We start from the raw sequence: 12164 nt of genomic DNA on the forward strand, positions 1-12164 counted from the left end.
AAGCCCTCCAATACTTTGATACTTTTAATCAAAACTGAAGTATTTTTTGAATAAGAATTAAAATGGTTGGGTGCCTGGGTGGCTCAGTGGGTTAAAGCCTCTACCTTCGGCTCAGGTCATGATCTCAGGGTCCTGGGATCGAGCCCCGTGTCGGGCTCTCTGCTCAGCGGGGAGCCTGCTTCCTCCCCCTCTCTCTGCCTGCTTGTGATCTCTGTCAAATGAATAAATAAAATCTTAAAAAAAAATTAAAATGGCAAGATTGAAGGTGGAGGCAGCCGGTGTGGACCGTGCTGGCACAATTGCGCTGATAGTGTGCTCAGAGTCACGTCAGAGGCTGGCTCTGCCCCTCTCCTAGGTAGGCGGTGGTCACAGTCACTGTGACCTGGCGCACATGTCCCTGGGATCCACGCCGCTCCAGACACAGGACATACCCCTTCACTGGCACCTTCCATGGCCCAGAGCAAAGAGTGTCCCAGCATCTGCCCCAGAGCCTGGTCTGTCTTTTCTAGAGCGCCAGGCAGGGGGACCCTTTCTGTGCTGCTGGTTGTCCTGGTGGTCCCTCCTGTACGTGATGGAGAGCTTTTCCGTTGGGTCAGCCAAGGAGGTCCTGGTGTTTCCAGTTTGGGCGTTCAGGACTAAAGCTGCTTCTGGTGCAGGCATCTGTGTGGAGACATGTTCCCTTTTCTCCTGAGCAAGCAGATGGGGGCGTGGCTGCGGGGCAGGTGGAGGCTCAGAACCTTCTAGAGCAGGTGCCATTCACACCCCCCAGCATCCCTGCATTTCCTTAACAATGCCTGATATCGAACATTATGTCCTGTGATTATAGGCCTATTTTTAACTGTTCATTATTACTGCTGAGTAGTAGAACTTTTTACTTTTTATTATTTTTAAAGGTTTACTTGTTTGCGAGAGAGCGCGTATGTGTCCGTGAGGTGGGGAGGGGCAGAGGCAGAGAGCACCTCAAGCAGACCCCCGCCGAGCACGGAGCCCCATGCGGGTCTGGATCCCACCATCCTGAGATCCTGACCGGAGCCGAAACGAAGAGTCAGGTGCCGCACGGAGCCAGCCAGGCCCCCCCCGCCCCGTTGAGGAACTTTAGGAAGTGCGTCCCGGATACTCTCATAGGTATATGTGTTGCCCGTGTTTCCCCTAATCTGTGGTTTGTCTATTTGTGTTGTAATGTCCCTTAAAGACACTAAGTGTGGGATTTTTATGAAGAGCAAATTTTACTTTCCGGCCTGTCTGGAAACTCTTGCCATGCTGAAGCCCGCAGGGACATTCGCTGTGTTTCCTTAGGGGTCGTTCGGTGTTCGTGCTCATACTCAGCGGTTCATTCAGTGCCGTCAGCCTCCTGCTGTTCCCCAGTGGCGCGCTGACCTGTGCGCAATGCGGGGCGAGCTGTGCAGGTCCTCCTGGCGGCGGGTTTCCCGATCACGGCAGCGTGTCCCGTAAACACACATTCTCTTCCACGTGGCCGTGGCCGTGACGTTCCTTCTCTCCAGCTGACTCTGTCGTGAACGCTCGGTGTGAGGTGTGTGGCGCGCAGACTGTGTGCACCAGGAAGGCTTCTGCCCCATGGCGGGCTCTCGGTTGTTACGGTTTTGAGGCACCACAGGTTACGTGTGGCATTCTGGCACGCAGGGCTTGGCGTTCCTAAGCCCCACGTTGTTCGAGGATCAAGTGCAAGTGAAAACACAGCGTCCCAGCGTCTGTTCTCACTCCCCGGGCATGGCCAGCTGAGTCCTCGGGTCAGGTCCTGACAGCTGTGGCCGAGGTGCTGACGAGGGCTCCTGCTCGTCCTGTCACAGAACCTGGATGGTTCTTCCAGTCCTGACAGAAGAGGCAAGCTGCCCTGGGAGACCTTGGAGGATGGAGGTTAATGTAACGCCGGCCGGCTCGGAGGAGAGTCGTCTCCCAAGGTCTGAGCCCTGAGCACAGACAAAGGAGGGGGTTTATACGCTTTTACTCCATGTCTGTGCCACTTCTTGGTGGCCGCGGCTGGGAGGCAGGAGGGACAACCTAGAATGGCCCTGGCACCAGGACTGGGATCTCCCTGCTGGACTGGCTGGCCACCTTAGAAGGCTGATTTCCCTTCTCATCCCCTTTCAGTCCCTTCCAGACACCGAGTTTCAGGGCGTCGTCTTCATTTCCTCGGGGTGACAGTAAGGAAGGACCGATGGCATCTGGTCTCAGCGGTCTGTGCGGTCATTACCTGGTCAGGGTGTTCCGAGTACGAGGACCACATGCTGCTGTGAGAAGGGGCCAGACCGGGGCAGGGGGGGTCCCAACCAGTTGTCTGCTGGAGCGCTTCCCACCGCGACTGACTCCCTCCTGCCGCTGGGTTAGGGCTCCTCGGACACCCCCGGCCCGTCAGCGCAGAGATTAGGTTCCCACTGCGCGGCTGTGAGCCGGTTTCGGAGGAACAGGAAGCCGGCGGATCGGACTGGCGCTGTCAGGCCAGGCCAGGCTCCCACTGCGCGGCTGTGAGCTGGTTTCGGAGGAGCAGGAAGCCGGCGGATCGGACTGGCGCTGTCAGGCCAGGCCAGGCTCAGGGAGGGCGGAATGTCCACTGTGCGCTGTCGCGGTAGCCCCGCACCGGACCAGGGACATCCTGACGTCGGCAGCACCCAGGGCGCTCCCGACACAGCCTCAGGCTCACGAGAAGGGGAATGGCCGTGGGGGAGCATCAGGGGCGACCAGGAGGTCTTGCATGTAAGTGGGACGTCGCTCCCAGGGAGGCCAGAGACCAGGGGAGAGACTGACGAGCGTGCAGGGTTGTCATGGGGGGGTGTCGGCCCCTCGCCGGGTCGGGCAAGCTGAAGGCCGTGAGGAGGACCAGCGCACCGCGTCGCGGAAGGCCAGGACCGCCCGTGGTTGGGAAGACCGTGCTGCAGTGCGCCTGGGAGCAGACAGCTGGCGGCCGGCCATGAGAGAGCGTCATCGTGGCAGCCCGGCAGCAGGTAAAACCTGCAGACAGGTAAGGGCAGTAGAGCACCGTAGGGTCACCCAATAAACAGTAATAATGGCAAGTCTCCGGGGAAAAGTCCAGTCAGAGGTGCAGCGGTGTAGAGTCCGACCCCCAGGAGGAGGCGTGCCGTGCCGGTGGGAACGAGGCACCGCGGCGCGCAGGTGTCCGTCCGTCATGGGTCTCACTGAAGGCGAAGCAGAGCGGGTCTGTGGGGTTTGGCTGGACTTTTACTGGTGTGGCTCCTCGTGCGGGTGACGGTCTGTGTTTGCTTTAGAGTGGTGGACCCGCGGGGGGACACCGGAGACCTTCAGGGCAGTGGGGGTGGTTAGAAAAGAGTGTGGGGCCCCGTCCACTGTGGTGTGCGGGGGTCCCTTTTCCAGTCTTTGACCTGGACTGAGTCTCAGCTGGGAGGAGTGCACCTGGGGCCCTGAGGAGTCGGGGCTCTTGGTGGTCACCTTTGTCATTCGTTCAGGATGGCCCCAGGGCCTGAAGTTGTCTTTTTATTTTTTTTATCCCCAGCCTGACGTACGTTTCCAGGAAGGCTCTCCAGGCACGGGGAGGCCGTCCGCACACTAATCTGAAAGGGGAGAAACCTAGCATCCCAGGGGTGCGGCGGGCATGCAGGGCGGCGGATCTGGCCGTGGGAGGTTAGTCCCCCGAGCAGACTTTGCCAGGGTCCCCTTGAGGGTGCGGTTCCTTCGCTCTCCATTCCCTGAACGTCGTGGCCGGTAGGCGATGCGGAGCCTCCAGGTGATGCTGAGAGACGGTCAAGACCTGTACAACGTCTCCTACACATGCGGGCCCGTCGTCACTGTGCGTGGTCGACGGCAGGCCGAACCGGGGCACGACCTCCCACACGAGGACTTTGGCTACTTCCGGCTTTGCTCCGTCCAGAGTGCGTGCGCGTTATCACCAGGAGACGTCTGGGCCCCTGCTCGGCTGCCCGTCTGCGTCCATGTCCTGATCTCCGGGCGGGGCTGCTGCCCTCCTCCTCCGGACTCCTGGCGGGGCAGTGGCGCAGGCCGGGCGTTGTGTCCGCGCAGGTTGTGCACGGCTGCTGATGGCTGGCTGCTGGCGGGTGCAGGAGAGCTCCTTGGCGGGGAAAGCTCCTCCTTCCCCAGGGGGGTGAGCCGGGGGTGTTTCCTTGACTGGACGCCCTGCTGTTGTTAGGATGAAGATGTGCCCGTCTGGCATCACCCATCGTCCCTTCTTAGTCAGGGTGGGTCCCTCAGCCGTGGCCCGTTTTGTCAGTGTAACCGGGGGGAGGGACTTCTCCCAGGGGTGTCCGTGCCATCGCCAGGGAAGGGGCTCTGTCTGTGTCCCCACTGGCTGCAGTCTTGGCAGCCTCATCTGCCGGATGATTTCCCCGCACTATGGGGTCGTCTCCTTACTGGGTCCCTTACTGTGCACAATTGCTACTTCTCTTGGAAGCCAGATGGCTTCGAGGAGTTTTAGCATCTTCCTTATTGTTGATAGCTTTTCCCGCGGCAGTAAGGAGGCCCCTCTCCTTCTGGATGGCCCCATGTATGTGCACAGGAGCAAAGGCGTACTGAGAGGCATGTGGAGGTTGACTCGCTTGTCTTTGCTGAGGGTGAGGGCTTGGGCTAGGGCATGGAGTTCAGCCCGTTGTGCTGGCCGTCCAGCTGGTAATGCCTTAACCTCCAGGACTTGAGTGGTCACGGTCACTGCGTAACCTGCTTTCCGGGCACCCTCTCGTAGGTCACGGCTGCGGTCACTGGACAGCGTGAGCTCCGGATCCTTCACGGCTCGGTCCCCGGTCTGGACGCTTGTGTGGGCTTCATCAGTCGCCTCGGAGCAGTCAAGGTCTGGTTCCCCCTCTTCCATGGGGACAGTGGCTGCTGGGATTAATGTTCTAGCCTCAGGTGCATGGACTTGGCTGTGGAATTTCTGAGATTTCCTTAGCTGGGAAAGAGCGTTCCTCTCGGTGATTGCTTTGTGGGTTTCAGAGGATTAGGATTTGTTTGTTTGTGTTCCATTTTAGTGGGACTGGAATGACAGTGTTTGGAGCGAGAGGGGTGTCAGGAAGCTGGTTTTTCTGTTCCTGGACCCAGAGTGTGGCAAGGCTCATAGCACATCTGCCCTCTCACCAAGACCCATGCTTCCCATCTGGCCCACCTCTGCGCTCTGCGGTGCGACTCCCGGTGCCAGGACCACACACCCCAGGACAGGCTCTCATCGGCAGGCTCCCCGCTCACAGCAGTGCCGCCGTCCCCAGAGCACAGCCACACCCTGCCGTCTGGGGAGCTTGGCGCCGGAGCAAGTGTGGAGGCTCCCATGGCGGTCAAGGCTCCAATCACGCGTCGTCCCCACAGGCTGATGGCTTTCTGTTTGAGTTTGTATGTGTTGAGCTGGGGGGGTACTGGTTATTTGCCATCGAAGATACTCGTCTGCTGAATATTGACAATTCTGTATCAGAAGTGGGAGCGAAGGCCATTCTCAGGAATGGACTCTAAAGGGACTCGAGGCGCTCCGTGTTCAACGTGTCCTGGACTCGAGATGCTCCGTGTACGACGTCTGTCCCGGACTCAAGACGCTCCGTGTTCAACATGTCCCGGACTCGAGACGCTCCGTGTACGACGTCTGTCCCGGACTCGAGGCGCTCCGTGTACGACGTCTGTCCCGGACTCGAGGTGCTCCTTGTTCAACGTGTCCCGGACTCGAGACGCTCCGTGTACGACATCTGTCCCGGACTCGAGGCGCTCCGTGTATGACGTCTGTCCCGGACTCAAGGCGCTCCGTGTTCAACGTGTCCCGGACTCGAGACGCTCCGTGTACGACGTCTGTCCCGGACTCGAGGCGCTCCTTGTTCAACGTGTCCTGGACTCGAGACGCTCCGTGTACGACATCTGTCCCGGACTCGAGGCGCTCCGTGTACGACGTCTGTCCCGGACTCAAGGCACTCCGTGTTCAACGTGTCCCGGACTCGAGACGCTCCGTGTACGACGTCTGTCCCGGCCAACGCCCGCCTGCCTGTTACCCTCATGCAGTGGCGTCTGGTGCAGGTGGCGGGCAGGTATCCAGGGTCAGGAGAAACACGGAGGAACGACCGCACCAGTGAAGAAGAATGCAGAAAGGGGCTCTGGTGAGAAGTACCAGAGGACGAGGCAGGGACCTTTAAGTGAGAATTTAATACTTTCCAGGGAAACGTGACTGTTGGCATTTATGCACGTGTGGTGCTGGGGGTACGCACCACCTGTAAGGAGTTTCCGCGTGCCCAGGCTGGCCCTCTGTCCTGTGTCCTGTCCCCTCCCACAGTCACGCGGATGTGTTCAGAGGTAAACCGAGGCTGGTGTCTTAACCATGTGGCCCGGCCAGGCGAGGCCTACATGTGGGTCCCAGCCGCCACTCGCCCTCGGGAGCCCTGCATGGCCATTTCCGTGTGTGTGTGTCAAGGCTCCTAAGGCCGTGTGGTGCTCAGACAACACGGGGGCCTCCCTTGGAATTTCCAGGACAAGCACGTCAGACTCAGAGGCAGAAGCCCCACGCTTGCTCGGCACCGGCTTTCCACGGACTCCCGTCTGTGCGGGGGAACTGCCCGAGCCGGCTGCTGCCGCGCGCTCTCAGAGGGGAGGCCCCAAACAACCAGATTTTCACGGGCCGTGGGCATTCAGAAAATGAAATAAACACAGTAGAATAAACTCCAGCAAATTGAAGTAGAACTGCAAATTATTTTATTGTAACATAAGAACTAGAGACAGCTGAAGAAGCCACGCAACGTGACCTCAACTCTGTCCTCTCTTGACACGTGACAGCAGAGGCACAATAGTTAGTGGAACCCGGTGTTCGTTCAGACGAGCCAGCTCGCCTGGCCGCGGGACGCGGAGGAGGTTAGACTTGGCCGGAGCACGTTCTCCAGAACTAGTTAGGTGTTTCCAACGGAGGCTCAGCATCCCTGATGAAGAAGAAGAGAGGCCTGAAGTGGAGACTAAAGTCCTTCCTTCCAGTGGGAGCAGGGGAGGGAGGGAGGGAGGGGTCGAGGGAAGGAGCGAAGGGAAGGCAGGGGGGAGGGGGAGGGGGAGGGTGAGGAGGAGGAGCGAGCGAGGTAGGGAAATGCGCAGCCGCCGCGGCAGCCCGGAGACCCAACTTCAAAGTGCGTTCCTCAAACCACGACTGGAGAAAGGAACGGCAGAGGGTCCTGTGTTTAGATGTCACATGAGCCCAGATGACAGTTCTGGCCTCTGCTCACATGTTTCAACAGTGAATCACATTTGAAAGAAGGATTTGCCAGTGCGCTCTCATCACCGAGGACTGAAACGCTCGCATGTGGACGGGAGCCTGCGACCACAGGCGGATCCCTGGGGGGAAGCACACGGAGCGGGACGGGTTGTTCACGGTCCCCAGGGGCGTTGCACACGGGGCGGGGGTGTCGACGTGTTCCCCACGGCGTGCACAGCGCATGCTCTGGTGGTCTCTGTGGTGCTGTCTTCGGGTCCTCCGCAGCTACTGCATGCTTTGCTAAGAGACCCTTTGGCTTGAGGCGACCCCGGGGCAGAGGGATCTGTGGGCCTGGACCGGTTCCCTTTCAGAAATCGTCTGTGGACCTTCTGTGGGTCTACAGGACACTTAGTGTAGGTGTAATTCATGGTGGACGTCAGACTCTTCGAGAAGTTCCCGTTTTAAAGTCTCTTCTAAGTTTCTTCTTGATAATTGCTCTGAAATTAGTTCCAGCCCACAGACTGAACTTTCGGAATAAGGTGCTTGTGAGTTGGAACCCGCGCTGGGCTCACTGGGGCCCCAGGGCTGCTACAGGCTCTGAATCCCAGGCAAGGCTCCCCGAACGCCGTGCCTTGATGTCATCGGGCCACGACTTCAGGACTCAGCGCCGCTTCGGATCACTGTGTTCTGGAAATGCTTTCTTGAAAATTTTAAGCAATCATCATGACAACAGTGTTTATTTCTAACAAAAATATAGGCCCCTGCCTGCTTCTGGAGCTGATTAGCTGGAGCTCTGTTCTCCACTGAGATGAGATGTTGACTTTGCAAAACCGCTCCGTGGGCTGGAAGCGGTGCCCCAGGTCCCCCGGGAAGGCAGTTTCATGAGTCGGGTGTGCGTGCCCCGTGACCAGACCGTGCTGTGCACGCCCAGGGGTCACCTCGGCCTTAGAGCCGCGCTGTAGCCCGTGAGAGGCCACGAGACGGGACGTCCTGAAGAACATTCAGCTACTGATTTCAGCCTGAAAGTTGCTGTTGTGAACCCCTTCACCCTCTTCTGCAGGAGGTCGACAATGCCTTGTATCTAAGATTCTTCAAATGCTTTGTATTTTAAATTCCAGTAAATTCTTCCACTTGCCCTGAAATTAGCAATTAACACAAAATGTTAAGCATGTTCTTTATTGCCTGTGATACTGGATGACTCCGGTCAGCTGACCGCTGAGGGCTCGCTGCGCGTGCTCTGTGCCCCTCTGTGCTCCCCGTGGGATGAGGACGTCAGAGCTTCCGCACGATGAAGAGAACACCCGACTGGACAAAGACACGTTGGCCTCATGCTCACAAGGGCCTCACCTTCATGCTCTCATGTCCTCTGCCACTTCGGGTGGGAAAACTCTGTACGCCTGTCGGTTCAGGGGAAGAATTCAGAAACGGGATTTAAATGAGTCTGTGCCAACTCTGGCCAGTTTGGAGCGGGATCGAAACGTGTCCTAGGATGACCTTCCCGCTGCCCACGGTTACCTGTCTGCCCACCTTGGCGCGCGAAGAGCAGCCGAGAGTTGGAGGTCAACGCCGGCCGTCTGCGGGCAGAGGCAGTGCACAGCACGAGGTCTCGGCACTCGGGGCTCGCGTCAGCCAGGGATTCGTGCGAGAACTGTCCTCAGGATGTGGCAGCTCCTGCCCCAGGGGACCTGTGGAAGCTCCGCTCCGGTGCGCATGGAAGGCAGGAGGGCGTGGGGCGGGGGCAGCAGGGGTGATGTGTGGTGCTGGTCCCCGTGCTGAGTCTGCCACCATGTGGATAGGTGTGTCCTTCTCCGTGTGCTGGCGTTCGGTTGCCTTTGTCCCCACGTTGTGGTCTGCACCGCACGGGCTTTTGAAGGTTGTATCTGGTATATGATTTTCTTTAGTTATAAATGATGCCGTCCGTCTCTAACATTGGTTTCCTCAATTATCCGCATACGGGATGAGGTGGGATTCTGTGTGATGTGACTTTGGTCACGTTCTGGGGTCGCTCTCTGTGGTTTGTTTTTTGTGGAATTGTTTTGGTTGTTTTGGTTGTTTGGTTGTCCTCTTGGGATTTTCCCCATAGACAGTCATGTCATCTGCAGAGACGGACTGATTTCTTCCCCGCAACACGCACATCATTAGACCTCACTCTTGCCGTGTTGGCCGGGAGCGTTCTGTGCCCACGTCACCTGTGACGCTTGCTGTCGCCGCTTCGCCGGCGCTGCGGAGTCTTCATTCATCAGTTTCGGCACGACGCGCGCGGGCTTTGGCCAAAAGCTTTTTCAGCGTCAGCCGACGTCCTGCGGCTTCCCTGCGGCCTGCGGCTGGGGTGGGCTGCACTGTTCTGACGCCGCACGGTGTCACGCGTCCGCGCTGGGAGACCCACGGCACCAAGCGCCACCACCGTGATTGTAACCGTTTGAGAAGCTGCCAAAATTATATGGTGGCGGCATTATTTTAGAGTCCCACTAGCAATGTGTAAGGGTCCTGATTTCTCCACATCTTTGCTGACACTTAGTTTTGATTTTTTGGTTACCACTGTTCTAGTGGGTGTGAAGTGGCACCTCGTGGTTGATTTTCATTTCCCTAATGATTGATGGTGGAGTATCTTCTTGTATGCTTCTTGGCCAAGTCTATGTCTCTAATGTCTTCTTTGGAGAATTTCTACTCAAATCCCTTAGAAAACTCTGTTGAAACACTCTTCCCATTGCTAACCGGGCAAGCTGACATTCATTGTTAGACCCTCGTCCGATATGTGACCGGCGGCCGTTTCCTTTCATCCTGTGGACTGTCCTTGCACTTCTATTTTTTTAATTTTATAGTACCCCTTAGCTCAGGAGAGTCATTTTTCTGTAGGATAGAAGGTAGCGGTCCAACCCCCGTGCCTTTTTCACCTGTGGATATACCGTCATTTGATACCGTTTATCGAAAGAACGGTTCTTTTCCTGAATGGGCTTGGAACCCTTGTTAGAGGTCAGCTGACCATGGATTGTGGGTGTGTTTCTGGACACGCAGGTCCACCGCGTTGTTCTTTGTGTCTGTCCTATGACACTGCCGTGCTGACCGGGTTACTGTAGCTTTGTAGTCAGTGTGGAGAGTGGGAAGTGTGAGTCTTCCCGCTTTGTTTTTCTTCCAGATGGTTTTGGTTATTCAGGGTCTCTTGCATTTCCATGTGAGTTTTAGGATCAGATTTTCTTCTTGTATGTACAAAAAGTTTTGATAGGGATTACACTGAATCTCTCATTGAATTTGGGGAGTTTGCCATTATAACAACATTGTTTCCGTTTTATGAATATAGGATGACTTTCTGTTATGTAGATCTTATTTAATTTCTCACAACAGTGTTTCATATTTTTTGTTGTAAAAGTCATGCATGTATTTTGCTAAATTAATTCCTGAGTATTTTACTCTTTTCAATGCTATTGTAAATGAAATTATCTTCTTAATTTACCTTGAGAATGTTCACTGCTACTGTGTAGACGTGCAGCTCATCTCAGATGTCGATCTTGAATTCCACACCCTCGCTGCACTGGTTTATTAGTTTTAATGTCACTTTTAATGGAGTTTTTGAAACTATCAATGGATAAGGTCATGTCATGTGCAAATAGAGATAGTTTTACTTCTTCCTTTCCATTTTAGATGGCTTTTATTTCTTTTTCTTGTCTAATTGCTCTGGCTGGAACCTCCACTACAGTGTTTTATAGAAGTTCTGAAAACAGACATCCTCATCATGTTCCAGATCTTACGGAAAATTTTCAGTTTTTCACCATTAAGTGTGATCTTAGCTGTGGTTTTGTCATAAATGGTAGAGAAAGGTCTCCTCTGTGTCTAGTCTGTTAAATGTTTTTGTTTACATCAAAAGATGTTCCATACTTTAAAATTTTTTTGTATCTGATGAGATGTTTATGTGTTTTTTATTCCATTGTTATGGGGTATTGCATGAACTGACTTTTGTATGGCCTACTAACCTTGAATTCCTGGGGTCAATCCCACTTAATCATAGTGTATAAGCTTTTTGTATGTTGTTGCATTCAGTTCCTCTGTATTTTGTTGAGGATTTTTGCATCTGTATCCATAAGGGATATTATTCTCTAATTTTCTTTCCCTGTGACATCATTGCCTGACTTTTGTCTTAGGGAGATACTGGTCTCACAATGAATTCTTAAGTGTTCTTTCCTCATCTGTTGTGTGAAAAATTTAATAGTGATATTTGTTAGCAGAATTCAGCAGTAAAGCCATCCAGTCCTGAGTTTCTTTGTTGAAGGTCTTAATTATCATCCCCATCTTCCTGACACTGACTTCGTCTTCTTAACTGTTACAGAGCTGGTTCTTCGTAAGTCAGTTTTGGTAGTTCATATGTTCATGTGATTGTGTCCATTTCATGTCCATCCCATGATCTGCTGGGATGCTGTGGTTTGAGTTGTCACTTATGATCATTTTATTTCCTTAAAGTCAGTCATAATGTCTCACTCCTGGTTTTAGTAACTTGTGTCTTCTCTTTTTTTATGCATTGCTTCCCCACCAACATAGATGTATAATTATTATTTATAGTTATTGCTTTATGCATCTGTCTTTTAGATCAAGTTGAAAATAAAAGGAGTTACCAACAAAAGTTCATTTATGCTGTCTTTCATTTACCTGTTTAGTTACGTTTGCTGGTGTTCTTATGGACTTAGTTGTTTCCTGGTGTCTTTCCATTCATCCTGAAGGGCTCCCTCCAGCACTGGTTGTAGGGAAGGTCTGCTAGCAACACACCCTCTTAATGTTTATCTGGGGATATCCCAATTTTTCCTATATTTTCAGAGGATAGTTTTGCTGGATATAGAACAATTGACTGATTTTTTTTTTCTTTCAGCACTTTGTTTATGGTACCCTGCTGCCTTTTGGACACCATGGCTTCTGATGAGAAATCCAGTGCTAATCATCTTATGATCATTTGTACATGATGAATTGCTTCTGTCTTGCTGCTTTCAAGATTGTCTTTTTGTTTAATCTTGGGAAATTTTCATTATAATATATG

The 12164-nt window shown here is 54.1% G+C and overlaps 2 protein-coding genes across 18 annotated transcripts in view; both read left to right on the forward strand.

Moving 5' to 3' along the window:
• The window catches only part of WDR27 (WD repeat domain 27), a 141381-nt gene that overhangs the window by 87448 nt on the left and 41769 nt on the right, over positions 1–12164 (forward strand). The window contains exon 26 of one of the 14 annotated variants that reach the window (XM_032338435.1): positions 894–2427. The exons of the other annotated variants lie outside the window; for them this stretch is intronic. Within the exon in view, the coding sequence (XP_032194326.1) occupies positions 894–1190 (297 nt within the window). The 3' untranslated portion in view covers positions 1191–2427. Of the gene's footprint in view, positions 1–893; positions 2428–12164 lie in introns of those variants that run through there. 14 annotated transcript variants of the gene reach the window in all.
• On the forward strand, positions 2481–5524 carry LOC116587937. 4 transcript variants are annotated; one of them, XM_032338447.1, is made up of 4 exons: positions 2481–3615; positions 4139–4187; positions 4688–4792; positions 4971–5524. In XM_032338447.1, exons 1-4 carry the CDS (start codon positions 3587–3589, stop codon positions 5304–5306), a joined length of 519 nt encoding a protein of 172 aa, XP_032194338.1. In that variant the 5' UTR covers positions 2481–3586; the 3' UTR covers positions 5307–5524. The 4 variants fall into 4 exon arrangements, 1 of the variants encoding a protein (XP_032194338.1); XR_004284702.1 differs by adding an exon at positions 4460–4492 and having other exon boundaries at positions 2481–4187; positions 4688–5524; XR_004284703.1 differs by having other exon boundaries at positions 4460–5524.

The sequence above is a fragment of the Mustela erminea genome, chromosome 4, assembly GCF_009829155.1.
Source record: "Mustela erminea isolate mMusErm1 chromosome 4, mMusErm1.Pri, whole genome shotgun sequence".
NCBI classification, from domain to species: domain Eukaryota; kingdom Metazoa; phylum Chordata; class Mammalia; order Carnivora; family Mustelidae; genus Mustela; species Mustela erminea.

What these genes read in the sequence shown, in the direction of transcription:
- LOC116587937 (XM_032338447.1), top strand. Translation starts at nt 3,587, where the DNA reads ATGCAGGGCGGCGGATCTGGCCGTGGGAG. An exon ending in ATCGTCCCTTCTTAGTCAGG is followed by an intron (nt 4,188 to 4,687) that starts GTGGGTCCCTCA and finishes ACCCTCTCGTAG; the next exon opens with GTCACGGCTGCGGTCACTGG. An exon ending in GTCGCCTCGGAGCAGTCAAG is followed by an intron (nt 4,793 to 4,970) that starts GTCTGGTTCCCC and finishes GTTCCATTTTAG; the next exon opens with TGGGACTGGAATGACAGTGT.